General features: G+C 40.8%; 1 protein-coding gene across 3 annotated transcripts in view; it reads right to left on the reverse strand.

Annotated features, from left to right (window-relative positions):
• The window catches only part of ENPP2 (ectonucleotide pyrophosphatase/phosphodiesterase 2), a 117,705-nt gene that overhangs the window by 55,334 nt on the left and 40,361 nt on the right, over positions 1–22,010 (reverse strand). The window contains exons 1-8 of one of the 3 annotated variants that reach the window (XM_061605642.1): positions 21,165–21,352; positions 20,716–20,818; positions 12,582–12,737; positions 9,498–9,623; positions 6,206–6,266; positions 2,697–2,794; positions 2,151–2,230; positions 101–220 (exon numbers count right to left, since the gene is read on the reverse strand). In XM_061605642.1, coding sequence (XP_061461626.1) covers positions 101–220; positions 2,151–2,230; positions 2,697–2,794; positions 6,206–6,266; positions 9,498–9,623; positions 12,582–12,737; positions 20,716–20,818; positions 21,165–21,197 — 777 coding nt within the window. In that variant the 5' untranslated portion in view covers positions 21,198–21,352. Of the gene's footprint in view, positions 1–100; positions 221–2,150; positions 2,231–2,696; positions 2,795–6,205; positions 6,267–9,497; positions 9,624–12,581; positions 12,738–20,715; positions 20,819–21,164; positions 21,353–22,010 lie in introns of those variants that run through there. The other 2 variants (XM_061605653.1, XM_061605663.1) reach the window with 2 other exon arrangements.

A 22,010-nucleotide genomic window follows, 5' to 3' on the forward strand; every position in this document is an offset into this window, starting at 1 on the left:
AGAAGAGCTAAAAGCCAGGAGACTGAACTAAAGAATAATTCAAATACATTATTATTGATGATGATGCACTTTTTCTAAGGCAGCCAAAATGGAAACTTACTGGTTGACCTCCCCACCACCTGTGATTGAATTTTTCTCGGCCTCGAAGGTTGAACGCAGCATCAAATACAGGATCGTACATTGAATTGCCAATAATTCCATGAGATTCAGGATAGAGACCCTTTGTGTTGGAAATGTTAGAAAATGAAACAGGTTATTCACTACTCCACATGACCCTATACAAAAAATTACCAGCTCCACTAAAGATGTGGCTTCAGTTGAAATCATAGTAAGTGGAGGGCTTCTCTTTTTTGCTATAGTACTACAATCTTATCTTACAAGACTAGATCCCCACAGTTGTGTTCCAGTTGTGTTCTAAGTCTTGCTGCTGCTGCTGCTGCCCAATCTTGTACAATGCTCAAAATTATAGTAGAAGAGGGAGGAGCCCTTGATGAAATGCATGATTTCCCATGCTTTTCACCATATCATGCGCCCTGTAGCCTTAAAAGGCAGTAATTAGAGGTCATAACCCTTCTTTTATAACTCGAGCACTGATTTATTGTGAGGCAAGAAAAAAGGTTTAAGTTTGTTGTTATGTGCCTTCAAGTCGATTACGACTTATGGCACTCTATGAATCAGCGACTAGCCTTCCTTGGCCTGAAGGCCTCACTGAAGATTGGCCAACTCTCTGAGTGCCTAATGCCACCTGAGATCATGGTCAAAATAGCCACCACACATGAAGGCAGACTCCAGGCATACCGCACACTTATCCCCATCACAGCACTGGGAGAAATATTTGGGCTGATGGACATCACACAGTTTGGTGATCCTCATCTGGGCCACAGGCTCACCACCCCCTAGATTAGTGTTCTTTAATTTTGAATCCCCAGTTGTTGTTGGGCTACAACTTCAACAACAACAACAAAGTGTTAAGGTAAAATGGACCTTTCCAAAATGGACACGTTCAACATTCCATGGCTCAGCTGTCCTCATCCATAGACTTTAATTCCTAGATACACAATTTGCCTGACTTCTAGTTCCTGTAGACCCCATTTTCTCCTCCCCTTCCCCAGTATGGAAGAGAGTCTGCTGTCTATAGCAAGCAATCGCAAAACCCGAAATTTAAGCATAGCTGTGACTGGACAATTGCCCAACCTCACCCCAAAACCAGAAGGTAGCAGCAAAAACAGGAGTTTATCCTGAGGTTCAAAGTGAACCCTGAAGTTCCTTGCAAGCCCCAAACCTGTGTTTATAAGGCTTTTATTCCAGGCTGGCTGGAGTATTGAATTGTGATTGGGGATACACACTGCAACATTATGTATATCTACTTCTGGATTTTCTTGGAGCAGCGATCGCGTAACCATTGGCATTACATCTCCTGCTCTGTATTACCTCTCAGACTACTTCCTGCAGTGCATTTTACTTACTCTCATGTATATCCTATTTAATCAGTGATGTGCAAAGAAAACAGACTTCCTTATTTTGCCAAGTATGTGCTAGTGTTGGGAAAGCACTGCCAGTCATAGTGTTCCAATACACAGCAAAATGTGTGCATGATCTTCATGCGTGACAGTGTACATGCATCCATGTAAGGTAAAATGTTCCCAGCTGGAGAGTGGCCCTTTGTTTTTTTGGGGATGCAAGATGTTTCATCTGGCGTCACTTAGTACTCACTTTCATTATTTTGCTAATTGCTGTGCTTGACAGGAGGGATGTACTGGAAGAAAAGATAAAACCCAGGAAAGTCTTGCCTTGGGTCCCCAGATGATGCTGGACTGCCAACTCCCATAATCCTTGATCACAGACCAAGCTAGCTGAGGATGATGGGAGTTGTCACCCAACCAAAACCAAAAAAAGTTCCACTCTCCTTAACAGAATACAACAAAACAGAATTAAGGTAAAATACTCAGTTATGAGTTTACAAAGTTGAAAATATTTTTTTAATATTCAATAACATAAAATACACACCACAAACAAATATTACAAAATTAATTTCTATATTCTGCTTGTAAGCCAAATGCCAGTTAAAAATGAGTGCTCCTTAAATGAATTGGCCAGACGTGCTTCAGCATCAAGTCCTATATACCCATAAAACCAGCAGCAAGACTTACTGTTGCCAGAGTATACAAGTTAGGGAAGGTTTTTGTAGGATAGACAGGCCTCATATATGGAGCATGTGTTCCACAGGATCCTGAAAATGAAATATGTGGTATGGTTGTTATTTATATATGTAATTATGATGACAATTACAACAGATGGATACCATTAAAGTCAGTCATGAAACTTGGCATTTAGCTGCACTAACAGTGCAATTGTATGCATACTTATTCAGGAGTACATACCACTGTGTTCAATGGGGCTTACTCCCTAGCAAGTATCTTTTAAAACTGCAGTTTAGGAGTAGCATTGGATCAGCAGACTAGAATACTTTTAGTATAGTTTCTCTTCTTCTGGGCCATGATATTAACCATAGCTTAGCGGACAACCACTCTACAAACTTCAGGTAGTTTAACATCCATTCATTCCACGCAAGAAATGTAACCATCAAAGTGGTATAGAAAGACATACGCTTGTAGTACAAATACTGTTGCATAAAACGTAGGAAGAGCAAAAGACCAAAAAAAAGGCTTTTAATCTAATTAAACACGTACACTTACTCAGTTTCTCAATGTTGCGCATTACTTTGTCACCTTTTTTCATGTATGATGCACGGAAGCCATCAACAGAAAATATTATCAATGGAGGGCGAACAAAACTGTAGAAGACAAGACATGCTACCAATGAACTTAAAAGCTGGATTAAAAACATGGTAAAATGAGGGTACAAAACCAGCTACTGCTTCTATGGGGTTTCACGACAACTTCATCTAGCACGCTCCCATAACTGCCCAGAAAGCCTTAAAAGTTCTAATGGGAAAGACAGGGGCACACATGCTTATTCAGACATTGAATCCCGTTTTAATCAATACAATTTATACTGGCCAGTAAAAGATTGCAGTCTGAAAGTCTGTGTCCACTGTTTAGATCCTAAACTTTTTTACTTATTTATTATTTTATTTTTAAAATTTATGTCCCACCCTGCCTCCTAAATATTTTACAGGTGCCAATTTTACGGTTTCATTCATCTAAAGCCTGAATTTCTTGTGATGTTTAAGAAAATATTTGATCTTGGGACATAACATCATTACATCTACAGTACTTTTGAAATTACTAATGTGCATGGTTCATTTGTTGTTGTTATGTGCCTTCTAGTGACTATGACTTATGGCGACCCTATGAATCAGTGACCTCCAAGAGCATCTGTCATGAACCACACTATTCAGATCTTGTACGTTCAGGTCTGTGGCTTCCTTTACGGAATCAATCCATCTCTTGTTTGGTCTTCCTCTTTTTCTACTCCCTTCTGTGTTTCCCAGCATTATTATCTTTTCTAATGAATCATGTCTTCTCATTTTGTGTCCAAAGTATGATAACCTCAGTTTCATCATTTTAGCTTCTAGTGATAATTCTGGTTTGATTTGTTCTAACACCCAATTATTTGTCTTTTTTGCAGTCCATGGTATGCGCAAAGCTCTTCTCCAACACCACATTTCAAATGGCATGTTTCATGCTTTGTTAAAATTCAAAAGAGTTACAATTATTCATTTTTACTTAAAATAAGTCTCCAAGATTGTGGTATCAATTATAACAAGTAGCCAGACCACAGAATTATTTTCATTTCCACTCCATCCTATCCTCCCTAACCTCAAGAGAAGGATTAAAAAAATCTTTCTGGCTAAAAATAATTTCACTTTTTTTTGCCTTTATTCACAGTATTTTTAATAATGTGGAAGAGATTGCAAACAACAGAGTGAAGATTTATGGCTGAACTGTAGCAAATCTAATGCATATTAACAGGAGGCAGATTAATATTTCTGCTCTCAGCAAGCAGAAATCATAAAGTTAAACATAAAAAAGTTTCAAGCTCAGAGAGTCTGGTAGCAAAATGTTCAGGAAATATTGGACTCTAATTAGAGTTATCCTAGTCTAATTAAACTTTTAAACCAGAGCAGAGCGGAAAATCCTAGGCATACATGTCCTCCAGTGCTTTGTGTTACTTTATTTATTGATATATCACTTTACAAATAATTACTTTTATTTATTTCCATGCAGATTAAGGATCTTCCCTTAGAAATCTGTATGGAAACAGAAGGGAAAGATTTAATCCCATGCAGAATTGGGACGGACTGAACTCTAATGGGACTGTCCACACCTAGTTATAACTGATGTTATAAATTTAACTTATAGTTTACTAGCAGCCTCATACCTGGTGTTGCTCAGGAATGGTAAGAAACCAAAAAAATCAGCACAGTTTTTAAATCAGTGGTAAAAATCAGTGCAGAATTAAAAGATTCAGTCTGCCATTTTGATTCAAAATGATATCCAAAAAAACTGCTCCTTAATCTCAGGAGCCATCATCAAAATTTGGATACAATGTCTTAAGAGATATCCAAATGCATAGCAAGCAAACAACTTCCCAAAAATAACAAATGGAAATGGACTGCCTTCAAGTCGATTCCGACTTATGGTGACCCTATGAATAGGGTTTTCATGGTAAGCGGTATTCAGAGGGGGTTTACCATTGCCTTCCTCTGAGGCTGACAGGCACTGACTGGCCCAAGGCCACCAGTGAGCTTCATGGCTGTGTGGGGATTTGAACTCTGGTCTCCCATGTCATGATCTGGTCATATCAAAAATCAGAGTAAACCTAAAAAAGAACAAAGCAACCACAATGCCTAAATACAATTTAAATAACATCCCAGAATATAAAAATCAAATAAGGAACAGGTCTGAGGCTTTAAACTTAGTTGACAGAGAACCAGAAGAACTATGAAGTCAGAGACATTATGAGGGAAGAATGCAAAAAGACAATACCTCTAGTTAAAAAGAGAGAAAGACTTTAATGGATGACTGAAGAAACTCTTAAAATAGTTAAAGAAACAAGGAAAGGAAAAGCAAAAGGAGATAGAAACCCAGTCAGAACCCTAAATGCAACCATACAACGACTAGTACGTAGGGACAAAGAGAACTATTACAATAGTTACTGTATAGAAATAGAAGAGGACAACAAAAAGGGAAGAACAAGAGCCCTATTCCGAAAGATTAGAGAAATGAAAGGGAAATTTAAACCAAGAGTAGGGATGTTGAGTAATCAACAGGGGAACACACTGACTGACAGAGATGAAATAAAACAAAGATGGAAGCAATACACTGAAGAACTCTATAAAAGAGATGCCAGGATGACAGATTTATTCATGGAAGAACTGTCTGATGAAGAACCAGAAATTTTAGAATGCGAGCTGAAAGCTGCTCTTAAAATACTTGGAAGAAACAAATCACCAGGAACAGATGGCATACCAATAGAGTTGCTACAAGCTACTGAGACTGAATCTGTCCAAATTTTGACAAAAAATTGTCAACAAATATGGAAAACTAAACAATGGCCCACAGACTGGAAGCGTTCCATATTTTATTTATTTAATTATTTTATTTTATTTATATCCAGCCCTTCCTCCCAGCAGGAGCCCAGGGCGGCAAACAGAAGCGCTAAAAACACTTTAAAACATCATAAAAACAGACCTTAAAATACATTAAAACAAAACGTTAAAAACATTTAAAAGAAAAAAAGCTTTAAAAACATATTTTTAAAAAGGGTTAAAAACATTATTAAAAAAAACATATTAACAAGCAATTCTAACACAGGCGCAGACTGGGATAGGTCTCAACTTAAAAGGCTTGTTGAAAGAGGAAGGTCTTCAGTAGGCACCGAAAAGATAGCAGAGATGGCGCCTGCCTAATATTCAAGGGGAGGGAATTCCACAGGGTAGGTGCAGCCACACTAAAGGTCCGTTTCCTATATTGTGCAGAACGGACCTCCTGATAAGATGGAGCTTATCCACACTAACAAAGGGAGTCACATTAGCAGAATGGGTGTTGTGTGAACGGGCTGCCACAACTGAAGATCACCCAGGAAGATTTATGTATTATGATAGTTTCCCTCTCTTTAAATGCTTTTATATACCTGTATTTTCATACTATGAAACAAAAAAACCCCACCCAGCTTTCATGATCTGGCAACCAGTGGAAGCCAACACCGATAAATCTCTAATACAAAACAAAGCACTTACCCTGCTGGGCATTCTGGAGTCCGTATTTCCTCACATTCATCCATAACCCAGTGAGTCTCTCCTAAAATGGAATGATAATACAAAATGTTTTGTTCACCGTCTACACAGCTGCAAGCTTCATTTACAGCAAAGATGGCGACATGCAACTAGGGATAGACAAATCTGTCAACTTTGGTTTCTCTCAGATTCTCATTCTTCCAGTCTTAGTTCAGTTATCCACATTTGTAATTCCCCTCCCAAAAAGTCCTCATGAAAATTCATCAGCATTTTAATGGAATTTCTTCTAATATTAGAATATTGGAAGCAATGTTAGCTAATATGATGGTTTTTGGAAAACAAACTTTCCCTGATATTTATATATTCACAATGGTTGTCTTATGTTCCTATCCACATTCTCCCTAATACAATGCATGTTATTTATTTATTATTTAATTTATATCCTGCCCTTCTTCCCAGTACGAGCCCAGGGCAGCAAACAAAAGCACTACAAAAACTTGAAAACATCAGAAAAACAGACTTTAAAATACATTAAAATAAAACATTTAAAAACATTATTTAAAAGCTTTAAAAATATATTTGTTGAAAAGGAAAGGGTTTAAAAACATATTAAAAAGCAATTCCAACACAGACGCAGATTGGGATAAGGTCTACCGAAAACATAACAGAGATGGTGCCTGTCTAATATTTAAAGGGAGGGAATTCCATAGGGTAGGTGCCGCCACACTAAAGGTCCGTTTCCTATGTTGTGCGGAATGGACCTCCTGATAAGATGGTATCTGCAGGAGGCCCTCACCTGCAGAGCGCAGTGATCATCTGGCTATATAAGGGATAAGACAGTCTTTCAATCCTGGTCCCAAGCTGCATAGGGCTTTGTACACCAAAGCTAGAACCTTGAATCTGGCCCGGTACCAAATGGGCAGCCAGTGCAATCCTTTCAGCAGCGGGGTGACATGTTGGCGATACCCTGCCCCAGTGAGGAGTCCTGCCAATGCATTTTGCACCAGCTGCAGCTTCCGGATCAACCTCAAGGGCAGCCCCACATAGAGTGCATTACAGTAATCCAGCCTGGAGGTTACCAGTGTGTGGACAACAGTGGTTAGGCTATCCTGGTCCAGAAATGACCGCAGCTAACTTACCAGCCGAAGCTGGTAAAAGGCACTCCTAGCCATAGAGGTCACCTGGGCCTCTAGCAATGAAGATGGATCCAGGAGCACCCCCAGACTACAGGCCTGCTCTTTCAGAGGGAGTACAACCCCATCCAAAGCAGGTGACTGACCAATTATCTGAACTCAGGAACCACCAACCTATAGCACCTCCATCTTGCTAGGATTCAGACTCAGTTTATTGGCCCTCATCCAGCCCACCACTGAGTCCAGGCACAGGTCCAGGGCTTGCATGGCCTCTCCCAATTCAGATGTTACAGAGAAATAGAGCTGGGCATCATCAGCGTACTGTGGGCACCTAGCCCCAAATCTCCTGATGTCCACTCCCAAGGGCTTCATATAGATGTTAAACAGCATGGGGGACAAGATGGTACCCTGAGGCACCCCCCAGGGGGCCAAAAGACAGTCACCCAATGCTATTCTCTGAAAATGATCCTGGAGATAGGATCAGAACCACTGTAAAACAGTGCCTCCAATACCCAGCTGACCAAGTCGGTCCAGAAGGATACCATGGTCAGTGGTATCAAAAGTTGCTGAGAGATCAAGTAAGAGTAACAGGCTCGCACTCTCCCTGTCCTTCTCCCAAAAGAGGTCATCCATCAGGGCGACCAAGGCCAATTCAGTCCCATAACCAGGCCTGAGCCCAGACTGGAATGGGTCAAGATAATCTGTTTCATTCAAAAGTATTTGCAGAGGCACATGTTACCAAATTCTTCCAAGCTACACAGCAAGTGGATTGGACTGTGAAAGACCAACCCAAATTGTGTTTGCATTTTGATAACTTTGTAGGGCAGTCCAATGTCTCAGAGAGGAGTTCAGGTCTCCTGCTCCCCTGGTGCATTCACTATAGCTGCCCAATTTCCCTGCTTTTTAAAGTTTGGTAGAAATATCTGTGGGCTATAGGTACATTCTTAAACCGCAAGGTTTTTTGCGCATTAGTGAATACTGATTAAGGTTTTAAATGACAGCCAGTCTGGTATAGTAGTTAAAATGTCAGACTGGGATTTGGGACACCATGGTTTAAATCCCTGCTCAGCCATGATGCTCTCTATGACCTTGGGCCAGTCACTGTCTCTCAGCCTAACCTACCTCATAGGGTTGTAGTGAGGATAAAATCAGGAGGGGGAGAACCACATTTCTACATCTCCTTGAGCTCCTTGGAGGAAAAGCGGGTTATAAATGTAATAAATAAATAAATAAATGGTTTTATTGAATGCATTGTTTTAGTTAAAACGTTTGTACACCATCCTGGGATCCTTACCAATAAAGAGCAGTTAACAATCTGAACAAATAAATTAAATAAATATTTGTGCAGCATATTCAAACACTTCACATACATTATCTAGCTGTGATCCTTATAACCAGCTTGTAAGATCAGACAGTAGTATTATTTACCGTACTTTGATACTATGAGTCTCTTAAATTTTTATGAATGTACTTTTTCTTGTGAACCACTTAGAAATTTTATATTACTAAATGATATAAATAAAAATAATTTATCCTTAATATTGAAGTTACAGTGTGCATGTGGACTAGAGAGTAGTTTGCCTAAGGCCATCCAGAGGCTAGATTCAGACCAGGGACTTTGATTCAGAGGTCAGTCTTAAGACCCCTCCAGATATCTTTTTCATTCAACACAAATCATCACAAATGCGTATGTAATCCCCACTTTCAATATTATTCGCACCTGCAAAAGTTTCGAGGCAGTCATACTGCTTCATTTTCAAATGGTACATGTCCTGTTGAAGTCCACAAACTTTCATGCCATAAATGCATGAAATGCATTTATTTTTGTCACAGTTTTGCTGTGCTATAGCCCCTTCAGACAGCAATGTTGCGGTAGCACTAGGGAACCAATGAAGCAGAACACATCCACCATTAACACAAGATTGTGTCATGAACATGTTGCAGAATACACCCACAACAAAACACCAGCCTGGGGGGAGGGGGCCCTCCAGTCACTACACCAGCCTAGATGTCATCAACATTGCTTTAAGCTTTTTTTTTTGCAGTAGGCAGATTGAACTAGTTAATTCATCTCTCTCCTCCAGAACAGAGATTGTCCATAGATCCAGTATTATTCAGGATGCTTTGATTTATTTTGCAGATAGGAGAACAGAAATAAGTACCTTTGCAAACAACTTGGTAGTTAGTACAGCAGTCTCCTCTCGACAAACAGTCTTCAGAACAGTGGCAAGCATTATCTTCATTCCTTGTCTCTCCACAACGCTCTTTTGTACATTCCCAGCCTCCAACTAACATTATCACAAAAGTGAAAACATAAAAGACAGTTTAAAAAGACAGTCATGCACATGCAGACATATACACATTCCTTTGGGGCAAAACAATTTCATAGCAATTTCATCTTTTCCAATACTTCCACTGAAGCAAACTTTAACACTAAGCTGTGGCCTTCCAGCTATTTCTGGACGCCAACTCCTATCAACCCCAGCCAGCACAGACAATAGCCAGAAATGATGGGAGTTGTAGTTCAACAAGTCTGAAGGGTCAAAGGTTAATGACTGCTGATTTAATTGCTATAAAAAAGTAGTAGGCACAGTCTTACCTACGCTACAAACCTACACTATTTTTTAATCCAGTTTAAATGTCATGGGTTCCCCCAAAGAATCCTGGGGGATATAGTTTGTTAGAGATACACTAACCAACCCCTCAGAACGCCCCCCTGTTGATCCAGTTTAAATATGTACATGTGGATGTGCCCTGAAACTCAAAGCCTGAGAACTTGGAGATACCTGTTCAAATCCCAGTTTAGCCATGCTCATTGAGATGATTTGGGGAAGTTCCAATCTATAAAATGCAATGTTAGAAGAACAAATGGAGTAAGGGCTACAAAGCATTACATATTCTTGCACTTTTAATCCTTTGAGCATTTATATCGAGAAGTGGGATCTTTTAATGTTTGTCCATATTGGCTGCATTCAGATACAGCATCAAACCATGATTTAGTGTTACAAGTCAGCCCAGGTGAGTCTTAGACTCACACACCTCTCCCTCCCCTCTCCAGCACTGTCACAGAGAGAGATTGGAAGCTTCTGCTAAACCCTAAACTCTGGTTAATCTCGACTATGGTTAGTGAAAATAAGCCAGCTTCGTGAACTATGGTCTGGAAGTTGTCTTGTTTCCACTAACCATAGTTATTATTTAACAGGTTTGGATGACATGGCAAGTTGCACTTAGTCCAAAGCAATGTGAAAGTTTCTGAACTCCACCTGCTGACTGTGACAGAGGATGGAAGAGTGTGCAACCCTAACATGCATTTTGACTTGTACTTGCAACACTGAACTGTAGTTTAGTATTATAACCAAACCAGCCCACCGTGTGATGGATCTCATGCTGGTTTAAAGCCTGACTAAAAACACATTTCTAGCAGATGGCCTAGGCAAATCACCTATCCACATCTGTTCACTGTCTGTCAACAGTAAGGAAGTAATACCTTTGGGGATGTTGCAAGCACAACATACTGACTGTTATGTTTGGGTAGGCCAATTTTCCGGGAACTCATTTCAATACGTTCAATGTAATCTATAAAACAATGCCCATGTTCAGTCTACATAATATATAGAGGTGAACGGAAGAACCAGCATGATCAGATACTGTGATGTGCAGGGTTCAACTGCACCATATTTCTTACATTCCTATGCACATATTCCCACTCTTTTTGTGTGCAATACTCAGCTGGAACAGCCTTAACATACATAAGGATGGGACATGGGAAGTTTCCTTGCAGATATTGCAAAGCTTATCTCATTTAAAGTTATGATCCAAGCCTAGCATTGTGTTAAATGACACACTCTCTCCATTCTAAGGAGAGTACATGACACATTTTAAAAACCCAAGCAAGTATGTTTTGGTTATTTTCTCCCTTTCTCCTTTTATTTATTTATTTTTTTAAATAAGAGGTCTTAGATCCCAAAATTGGGTCCCAATAACTAGAACAGAAGGAGGTTCACAAAAGAAGAGGGTTTTGCCATATCCTCCACACTGCAGCACTTCCAGGAAAGCTCTGTGGAGGAGAAGGGCTCGCTTCCTCCTCAACAATGTGGGATGGGGAAAGAGGAAGGGGGAAACTGTCCAAAACTTCTCTGATTTTGGACAATTTCTCCTCCCCCCCCACCCCATTGCACTTTGCTCAGGAAGGAGCCTTCCTCCACTAAAGAGGCTTTTGAGGGTGCAAGCAACTGAAAGGAGAGAACAAGCAACTTTCCTTCTGTGAACTGTCATCTGTTCACTTATCTTATGATCCAAACCGTGATGTGGCATAACTCCAACAAAAAACCAAAAGATTGTGGAAGAGATTATTTGTATTCCACTTGCATCGTTCTTAAAAAAACAACACAGTTCCACTACAAGCTGGTTAGTTAAGTAATTATGAGTCAATCCTGCAACCAGAGTGTAAGTTCAAGCAGATTTATATGCACTGAATGCCAAATAAGGAGAACAGAATCCAGACAAAGTTGTAAGAACATTCAACAGGAGAGACTTGAAGAACACGCATGCTTAACACTTTCCCCCATTGAAATCTATGGACCTTAATAGTGTCTGGATCATGCCCATATGAAAGAGTAGCTGAAATGGGACTAGTTCTGAGGTTTCAATAGCTACAATTTCCACTGTGCTAAAAGATACTCATCTCACAGACCTGCAAGACATGACCAGAGCCAATGGTCCAGCTCTCACCAAGGTGCTGAACCTGTGTCCAGGCTGTACTGCTTCAGATTGCAGAAGGGTGCTCTTTCAGCTCTTTGGATGAAAGCCTAACTGAACAGACGTTGGAAGGCATGGACTGGGATGCAGGGTTGTGAATACGATTACAGAGCAAAGGTAATGGAGGATGGGTAACACTTTCTTTCAAAAGACTCCAGGATGATACACATTACAAGACCAGACATTTATTTTAATAGCTGCTCAGCATCTTCTTTATTAAGCATGTATTATCAAGCTGTTGTTTTTTAAGTGCTGGGATTCTTAGCCCAGGAATAAGAAATCCAGGAATGGAACTCCTACAGTTACGGCCCCTACCTCTGTGCAGCATTGATTAAATTTCCCCAACAGTTACTGAGAAGAATCCATGATCATGCATTAGAAAAAAAGGCTAAGAATCTGTCTAGGCACACAGAGTAGTAGAAAAAGACCATGAACACTCTCATTAGCTGTCGCGATTTATATAAAGCAGGCAGTTAGAGCTATCCTACCTGTCTTTAAACATAGTTCATCAAAGTCAGCACAACAACTGGTGTAGCTCTTGCACAAGTTGTCACATCGGCAACCTGGAGGCTCTACCTCTTGAAGTTCAAAGCATCTGTTTTTGCAGGATCCAGAAGTACTGATCCAAGGGGAATCAGATAAGACTGTGTTAGGGGCAAAAAAGAAAAGTAGGACATCATAAGTCAAGCAACCAGTGGCTGGTTAAAGACTGCTTAGAGACTATTGCTATTTGCAGTAGGTAGTTAACAGCCCAGCTGCATTGTTGAATAAAAAGAGCGGGGAAGAGAGACAGACTGAGGAAGTCTTATTAAACAAAGAGTTGTATGTTCTCAAGTCACTTTTTCTTAGGATTAACTTGCAGTGAATCAAAGCTGTGTATATTCTGTGCCAATCAAGAACTCCATGTTTTGCATTAAAATTCCCACATTTTGACCAAAATGATGCAAATTAGCAACTATGGATATTGGATGTAAAATAAATAGACTGTCAAAGCCCAGAGAATTTTTTGGCAGAGACAGGAGGAGTTGAAGGAGAAAATGGCATAGAGATGGATGGGGGGCTAGGCCTAGATAGGAGGACAGGCAAGGATCTAGAGGGTATCAAGGCCCCAGCTCAAGACCTCTGGAAGTCTTGGCCAGCCACCAACTCTGAACTTCTGTGATGAAGGTGGGATACAAGTTTACAACACAACAAAACTGCCCCTGGCTTCTTGTAGCAAGTTTCAATGGTGGTGTTGGGGGACAGGGGAAGAGAGAAGTTAGGCTATGCAAGGAAGGAAGAAGCAATGTAAAAAAAAATTAGTAAATATTCACTACCACTATAATGTGTGAAACAGTTCTTAGAGCAGGATATACTCCTATACTTTGAGGCATCGAGTCAGATCCAGATGAAAGTTGCAATTTAAAAAAAATGTGCGTGCAAACAAGATTTGTTTTGGTTAGGATAATACTTTGACTTCCTATCTCTATGTATGTATGTATGTATGTTCTGGTGTGACCAACGTACTGAAGATGAAGTCATGCATCCAACTCAAGATAGGGTTTAGTTCTTAAGCTCCCTTCTCATTTTGTTCCATTGAACTCAGTGGGTCAATTAAGCAGGTCTTAATCAAATCCCCTCCAGAGATCATGCTGGTTTGGCCCTACCCTATCCAAATTCCTCTATTTTTTTTCCAGTTTCTGTGAACCTGACTGTTTCCAGCAGAGTCCCTGAAATATATTGGTTCTTTCCCTTCCTGCTCCATTTAGTGATGCATCTTGTGAGTCACTCCAAAGAGATGACATTGTACCATTAAACCAGTTTTAATAAGGTTTATACGATTTTCTTATTGCATTTTTTTTACTTTGGTTTTAAGTTGCTTTGGGACTTTCTTTTTAGTGAGAAGCAATGCATATGCATTTAATAGACCTAGCCTAACATTTTTCTGCTTACTTATTTATACTGTCCTGGAAGTGCAGGGCAGTGTACAACATAATACAATGCATACAAAAATTAAAACATCTAAGAATGCATCACCAAAACCATCAACATACACACAAAGAAAATTCAAAGCTGCAACAGTTTTATATCAACTTTCATGTTTCAAAAGCCTGGGGCGAATGCATACATCTTCAGTCAATGTCTGAACGGCATCAGCGTGAAAGAACAACTGCGCTTCCATGGAGAGGGAGTTCCACAATTGGGGTACTGCCACAGGGAAAACTCTGTCCTGAGCTTTCACTCTGCAGGCCATAGTATAAAGCACTGATAATCGGGTTTCAGAACAGAACATGCAGTTGAGTTAAACTGAGGGTAGAAGTGCTGAGCTGAATTCATTCTTGCCTAGGTGTGAATTGCCGAATGGGGAAAAGCAGCACTGGGCTCATCCACACGGCGATTTAGTGTGTGTCTGGTACTACTTTCATCCCTTTGTAATTCGCATGGTTCACATGAGGTTGCAGGCAAGCAGAAGCTACAATGCAGTTTTCCCCTTTAAATCTGTATCAACCCAATCCATTTATAATGCAAAAAGGAAAGGAAAAACCATCTCAGCTTCGCTGTGCTCTTCTGTGTAGGCGCTTTGCTTTGGTGTTTTTTTATTGGGTGGGCTCTCTTATGCCTCATCACCCGCTTGCTCTCTCTCTGCCGCCTGCAAAAGCTGCCACAGCCACTGCCTACTTTGCCTTTCACTCACTCCCCCTCTAATCAGTTTCATATAGTTTCATGTCAATTGCACCCCAAAGCTCTCCCTGCTTCAGCTGGGAGAGGCATACAATTGACAAGAAACAATGAAACTGACAAAAAAAACCTTTCTCCATTAGCAATATTGATACTCCGGAGGGAGTAAACATGTAAAATTGGGGGTGAGGCCACAAGGAAACAGTGACACTAAACCTTTCCAGAGGAATGCCTACTTGTGTGAATGGAAAACAATGGATTGGAAGATACCATTGAGCAAGAAGTGTGGACCTTGAAAAGCTATTGCAATGGTAAAAGCAGCTTCTTTAGTACGAAGTTAGGCTCCCGTGTAGATAAGCCCGCTAACTCATTTATTCCATGACTTGGCTAAGACTGAGAAACGCTCCTCTTTACTTTCAGGTTGTTCTGCATAGGGTTGGCTAGCATGTGCCTTCCAGATATTTTGGACTACAGGTCCCATCAGCTCCAGCCAGAACAGTCTATGGCCAGGAATGATGGGAGTTGTAGTCCAGGCCACAACCACCCCGATATAAAGGCACAGCTTCACAGTTGTCTTTTAGGCCGATTTGATTTTCAAAAATAATTTAACAATCCCGTGAGTACTAGTTTATGTAGTGCAATCCAACACCTTCTGGGACACTAGGAAAGGCCACACCAGTTTCACAGAAATCAGTTCCTAAGGCCTTAGTATCATACTAAATCAGGCTAAATCAGGCTTCCCCAACCTGGCACCCTCCAGATGTTTTAGATTATAATTCCTGACAACTGACCATGCTGGTTCGGTCTGATGGGAGCTGCAGTCCAGAACATCTTGATGGCACCACAGGCACTAAATTATAATGCGCTAGGAGCAAAATGGAAGTACATACTCCAATTACTGGATTCCTTAGGTTCCCCTTGATTTTTTGTTTCTCATGCATTGTTTCCTACCAAACTACAGTGTGACATTACACAAATTATGATTACATAATGTGCCATTTCACTGTCTTCCGGAGATTTGTTCAATAGTTTCATTTATCCATTTCACTTGGTCTAGCTTACTTGCAAACCTTGCATTTGCACTTGGAACCAAGCCAGCCTGGTTTTACAGCTAAGAACACTACAAAAATGCTTAACCTTGGGGTCTGTTGAAATCCATGTACAATTGTTTATTTTAGAAAGCAAAATTATGTAAGCATTATTGTATTTTACATAAGCAAAAGTCGTGTTGCTTGTGGCACACACACACACACACACACTAACGAACGGTTTCTATATAGGGTATTCAGTTCTGTCTGCTGTAATCATAGACTAGACAGTTATGCATCTAATACATTAAGTTATGAAAAGCAGTTGTGTCCTGTATGTTCCCAGTGTCTGCTACTTGGATCTACCATTAAAAGTGTAGTGCCATATGATGGAAAGGATTCTCTTTTCTTCATGTTGCTTTTGAACTTTTTAAAATATACATGAACTACGTTTATGCTGACACAGTCTGAAGCTGGTCAAACTATGTTCCACCAACCCAAGTGTAGTGTACCAGTTATGCATTAAGGTATATCAACAGCTCTTCAATAAAAGCCCCCATTTTTGCTGCGTATCGGCAGGGGGGAAGGTTGTCAGGCACCCATTAGGCAGCCTATCCTAGGATTGCATCCTGGAGTTTTTGCAATGGGATTGATGCCACAGAGCCACTCTCCCACAGCTGCCTTATCATGCTAACAGATAGTGTATGAACATTGCAATCTGGTGTATTCTTTCCAAGGCCATAGCAATTCCAGTGCTGGGATAACACTGGCCTGTGAAGTACCCATGTGACTGAAGTTACCCACATGATCAAAAAAGACTAGGGAAGTACTGTATAAAACATACCAGTATAGTACTGTAGGAGAGTGGATTTGTGGCAGAAACCACAAAGGTAATGTGTGAACTGAGCGCAGTGTGCATGGGTTCAATAAAACAAGAGTGCAATGCAATTACAATGAACATTCTTGACCGCTCAAGCTCTCTAGTATGTGAAGACAGCCTACACCAAGGATTCCAAGTTTTGTGTGAACTAGTCTTTATTGCCAGACCTAGGCAGCCCATGGTGCTAAATGCAAAAGTGAAAAAAGGCAGATTAAGTCCAAGTCCTCCCCAATTTCATCTGCTGCAATGCAAAGTGATTTAACAATAAAAATCAACCCTTAAAAATTCCTCTCTGATTTTTACAGTGGTGGCCAAGCACACGCTTTGCATGTAGAAGGTCCTGGTTCATTCTCCAGCATCTCCAGTCTAGAAGTGAGCACTTAGAAAAGCCTGTACCAAGACCTTGGAGAGCTGCTGGCAATCAGCAGAGACAAAATACTGGGCTAGATGGACCGATGAGCAGATTTAATATACGACAGCTACACAAGTGTTAAATAGCATCACCTGGTCTCATTCTCCCACCTTGTTTGATGGTATATTGTCAGTTTATACTGCTTGACCTAGGACACAAGAAGTTAACCACTACATGCAAATAGCCACAGTATGAATATTGCTGAGTCTCACGCTACAGAGGGAAAAGTCAAGGGCAAACTATGCCTGGTTCTTCAGAAGTATAGATCAGCAGTTTCCTATCTATAGCATTCTGCAGTAAAAAAAGACAGACAAGGTCACAATGGATGGCATGACAAAAATACCACTATATTTTGCATACTGATAATAATGCCGCTCCGGTGACCTGCATACTTTCAAGCAGGAGAGATCACTGTTTTGCTTCAGCACATGTAGGAGAAACAGAGATGCGAGTTCACTCTGCTGATTAAAACTTCCTGACACTTAAGAATACTGTATGTTTTGAGGCGATAAAACCACAATGAAACCACTCATCTGGTGGCTGTGAAAATGCAGGTTTAGCAAAGCAATATAATGCCTCTGTCTTAATTAGCAAGTTAAAAGGAAGAGAGAGCCAAAAAAGGGGGCTTTCTGCCACATTGTCATTCACAAGAGAAGTAACCTGTTATCAGTAAATGTAGCATACAACATGGGAGCTCACAGATCACATCTACAAGGACTTGTGTGAATAAACAAAGCATCCAATTATATATTACAAACCACATAGGAAGAAGCCCCATTCCAAGTCAGATTCTTGGCCCTTCTAGGTGAATATCATCTATACTGAGTACGGTGGCTCTACAGGAATTCAGACAGGATTCTCTCCCACCCCTTCCAGGAGATGCTGGGGACTGAACCTGGGACCTTCTGCATGAAAGGCAAATGACCTACCACTGAGCTACAGCCCTTCCCACATCACATTGCCACAGTGAAGACCCACAAGCTTCTTCCAGCACACATTACACAGCTCAGACAGGCAGACCGCACTTTGTTAGTGAACAGAGTGGCCAAGTGCAACCAGAGGCACTATTTAAAAACCTCTCTTTAAAAGGTAGTTTGCATTGAGGTTTTTCAAAGCACAACTCCCAACGTCAGCTGGGCCATTATAATAACTGGCCAGATGCTTGGAGTTTTGCAAGTACTATATCCAGCACCTGCAAGGACGGTGCAAGTGATCTTCAGCAACAGATGGAGAAAACATTTTCCACGTTAGCTTAGAAAACAGCGGGATCAGACAGCAGATTGTTCAAAAGGGATGTTAAGTACTTAAGCCAACTCAGCAGAGGTGTAAGAGGCCTCTGCCACAAATGTCCAGCTTGCCATTTATAAGAGGCTCTGCCCCATCTGTAACTTCCATTACTAATAATAGGAATCATATGCGCTTATCAAAGCCTAAAGGATCAGAGCATTTGTTATCAGTTAAACATACGTTATCCAGCACGCCCTCCTTTTCACAGACCATAGTTCAGCTCTCCTATTTATGATGCTGGAACACAAGGCTTTCTGATCTCACATTCTGTACATCCTGCTTCCATTACTTTGATACATTAGAAACAACTTTGGCAAGAAAGGCACGCACGCACACACAAAACGTGTGGTCACTGCAATGTAGTCAGCAACTTGGCTGCAATTTCACTTCTCAAATACAAACAGGCAAACAAGGTTTGTGTACTATCAAAATAAAAGAGGATGCTGCAACATAAAATAGGGCATGTTTGTATGTCCACCAGAACAGTACACACAAGGGAATGTTAACATCTAATGGATGGTATTCAGTGGTAGTCCTACTCAGAGTCAACCGATTCAAGTTAATAGACACGACAAAGTTAGGTTCATTAATTTCAATGGGTTTACTCTGAGTAGGACTAGTTGACTACAACAAAGACACTATAGACTTTTAGCCACTTTTATAATCTTGGTAATTAACAGAGTCAGAAACTGTCAAATTTGCCTTTATATATAGAACTAACAGTCTTCTTTCTACTTCTCTAATTATTAACGCCCATCACTCTCTAAATAGCAGCAAGTTCTTTGAAACTTTTAAGTCACCAGTGTGCCTTAGCACTGCAAAAAAGAACCTTTCATGCCTCCTTTTTGAGCGTCGCAGAAAGGATCTGCAGTACTGAGTCAAGGGTATTGAAGAGCACAGCTTAAGAACATTAGCACTGCAGTTCAGCAAGGACAGAAATGTGGGTCTAGATTGAGAGCCAGTGCTGTGTAGTGCTTAGAGTGCTGGTCTAGGACCTGAGAGACCAGGATTCAAATCCCCCATTCAACCATGAAGCTCACTGTCCTTGAGCCTGTCATAGTCTCTCAGTCTTAAACTACCTCACTGGATTGTTGCAAGGATAAAAAAGGGAGGAGGAGAATCATGAATGTCACCTTGAGCGCCTTGAAAGAAAGGCAGGATAGAAAGAAGGAAATGTGGGCTGAACTGTCTGTTCCCAACAGTGGTCAGCCAGAAGCCTCTAGGAAGCTCACAAGCAGGGCATAAACTCCCATGGCCCAATGCAATATTACCTCCAAATACCAGTTGCTAGGGTCTAACAAGAGGGACAGGGGATTCCCTGGAGGCAAATGGCTAGCTACTATTAGAAACAGGATAGCAAGCTTGATGGGGTCCTTAAGGTAATAGCCCTCCCTGCATTGTTTCCTCTAGTAAAATGGCATTCAGAAAGGTATACTACTTCTGTTCATGGAGAATTCATTGGATGATCATGCTAGCAGCCATCAATTAACCCATCTTCCATGAATTCTTAAGCCACACAGAATGCAATACTATGCATAGTTACCCAGGAATAAGCCCCACTTAATACAGTGTAAATGTGCACAGGATTGTCCTGTTAATCTAGCAGTCACACTAGTGAACGGAAGTGAATTCCATAGACAAGTTGCATGTTGTGCAAAGTGCCCCTTCATACCTGAAATATGTTTCGCGCGCATTCGATTACTCTGACATGCCTCCATTTCTCTCCCTCTTAAAATTGAAAGGGATGCACTAACTGTTAGAGAACATCTCCTACATGCGTCTCTCAAGATTAAAACACCTTCTTTCCTCAATCCCACTCCTCTCCTCCCTCCCCCAATCATTTCTCTGCAAGTTTTTGGCCATCCACTCTTCAGAAGTCAACAAAATTAGCTGATAATAGGAAATCTCTTTCCATCAATAAACACGAACTAACCCCAGTCAAACAAGAATTGCATCTCTGGAGGGGTGGGGATTAAGAGTTAGCCCTATTAACTTTTATTTTCTGTTGCAGTCACTGTAACATACTGTTGTTGTTTTTTAAGTGGCAGAATGCGTAGTTCAATGTAAATGCACCCCCAAACCCCCATATTACCCCAGACCCTGAACATAATTAAATGTCCCCCCCCCTCTCTCTCTGTCACTCACTTACAGACACACAGAGAAGTAAATAGGTTACCTATAAGCGAACCCTGAAGGTCAATAAACTCAAGCCTTTTCACATAACCTTTGCTATAATCCAGAACAGGAAAGAAAAAATAAATAAAACTACATTTTTGGAGCAATTTGCACCTCCACACACACACCCTCCCTAGTGCATCAAGATGTTGCAAAATAGACAATTTAAGTAATTATTGTACCTGGAAATGGACTCTCTTCTCCTGCACCAGATCTTCGAAATCTATTAGCTGTGAATCCAATGCACACGTTTACCCCAACAGCAAAAGTGAACAAGGATATTACCTGGGAACAAGCAGAGAGAGAGAGAGAGAGAGAGAGAGAGAGAGAGAGAGAGAGAGAGAGAGAGAGAGAGAGAGAGCACACAGGCAGCAGTTAATTAAGCAAGCCAGAAGCCAATTTTTTTTTTTTTTAAAAAAGGACAACCAACATTTCTGATTAAAATAGAATAAACCAGCAGCTTAACATTTCCTTTCACCACACTCCCTACTGCTGGAACAGTAAAATGACAGACGTTGCAACTTCGGAAGGAAATTTGTCCGAACTCAAAACATTTCTTTTAATGAAAGATCCCCCCCCCCCCCGAGAGAGACATCGGTTGCTCCTCCTTAAAGAAAACCCACACTCCTACCTGATGTAACTGGAAACAGCTTTCCTTAGCCATACTAAAGAGAATTCTTGAAAAGCCTCCACAGCGGGTTCTCTTTTTCTTTAAAACTGAGCCCAGGACTCTGTTTGCTCAGTCTATTAGCTACAACTAATCCCACCTGGTGAGGTTGACAGGCTCAATGTGATTTGTCCAGGGGGAGATTTCATCATGTTCCACTCACAAATCGCAGCTCTCCAGTGCAAGAAGCTGAAGGCATCATCCTTCCTGATTCCCCTCCCCCCATCCCCAAACACGCACACATGCTTTTATGTGGTCTCCTCTGGCAACGCACAGAGATTTCTTATGTTACTGCGGCCAATAAGTCCATATTCATTTTATTATCCTCACTAATACGGGACTAAGAGAGAAACCAAGTGTGTGTGTTTCTGTGCTGGTAAAACTGCAGGGGAGAAAACCCACTTGAGCTACAGCTTTAACAATTATTATTTATTTTATGTTTTAATGTTTTAAAAGTTTGCCTGCAGTGCAATCCTATGCATGTTGTCTCAGAGGTAAGTTCTGGAATCTGGAGTAAGTCCCATCAAACACACTGGAAGAGTGCATTTGATTGCAGCCTCATACTCTTTTAATTCCACACAACATCTTTTTCCAACTCTCTAACAAATGAAGTGTGTTAACAAGCATTTCTCTGATTCTCATATTACTGCCTCCACTAGGCTATGTACATACCATACATTTAAAGCACATTACTTCCCCCAAAGAATCTTGGGAACTGTAGTACAGCCCTTCACAAGGCTACAGTTACCAGCACCTTTAACAAACTACAATTCCCAGGATTCTTTGGGAAAAGCCATGTGCTTTAAATGT

Source organism: Rhineura floridana, chromosome 1 (genome assembly GCF_030035675.1).
Source record: "Rhineura floridana isolate rRhiFlo1 chromosome 1, rRhiFlo1.hap2, whole genome shotgun sequence".
In the NCBI taxonomy this organism is placed as follows: Eukaryota; Metazoa; Chordata; class Lepidosauria; order Squamata; family Rhineuridae; genus Rhineura; species Rhineura floridana.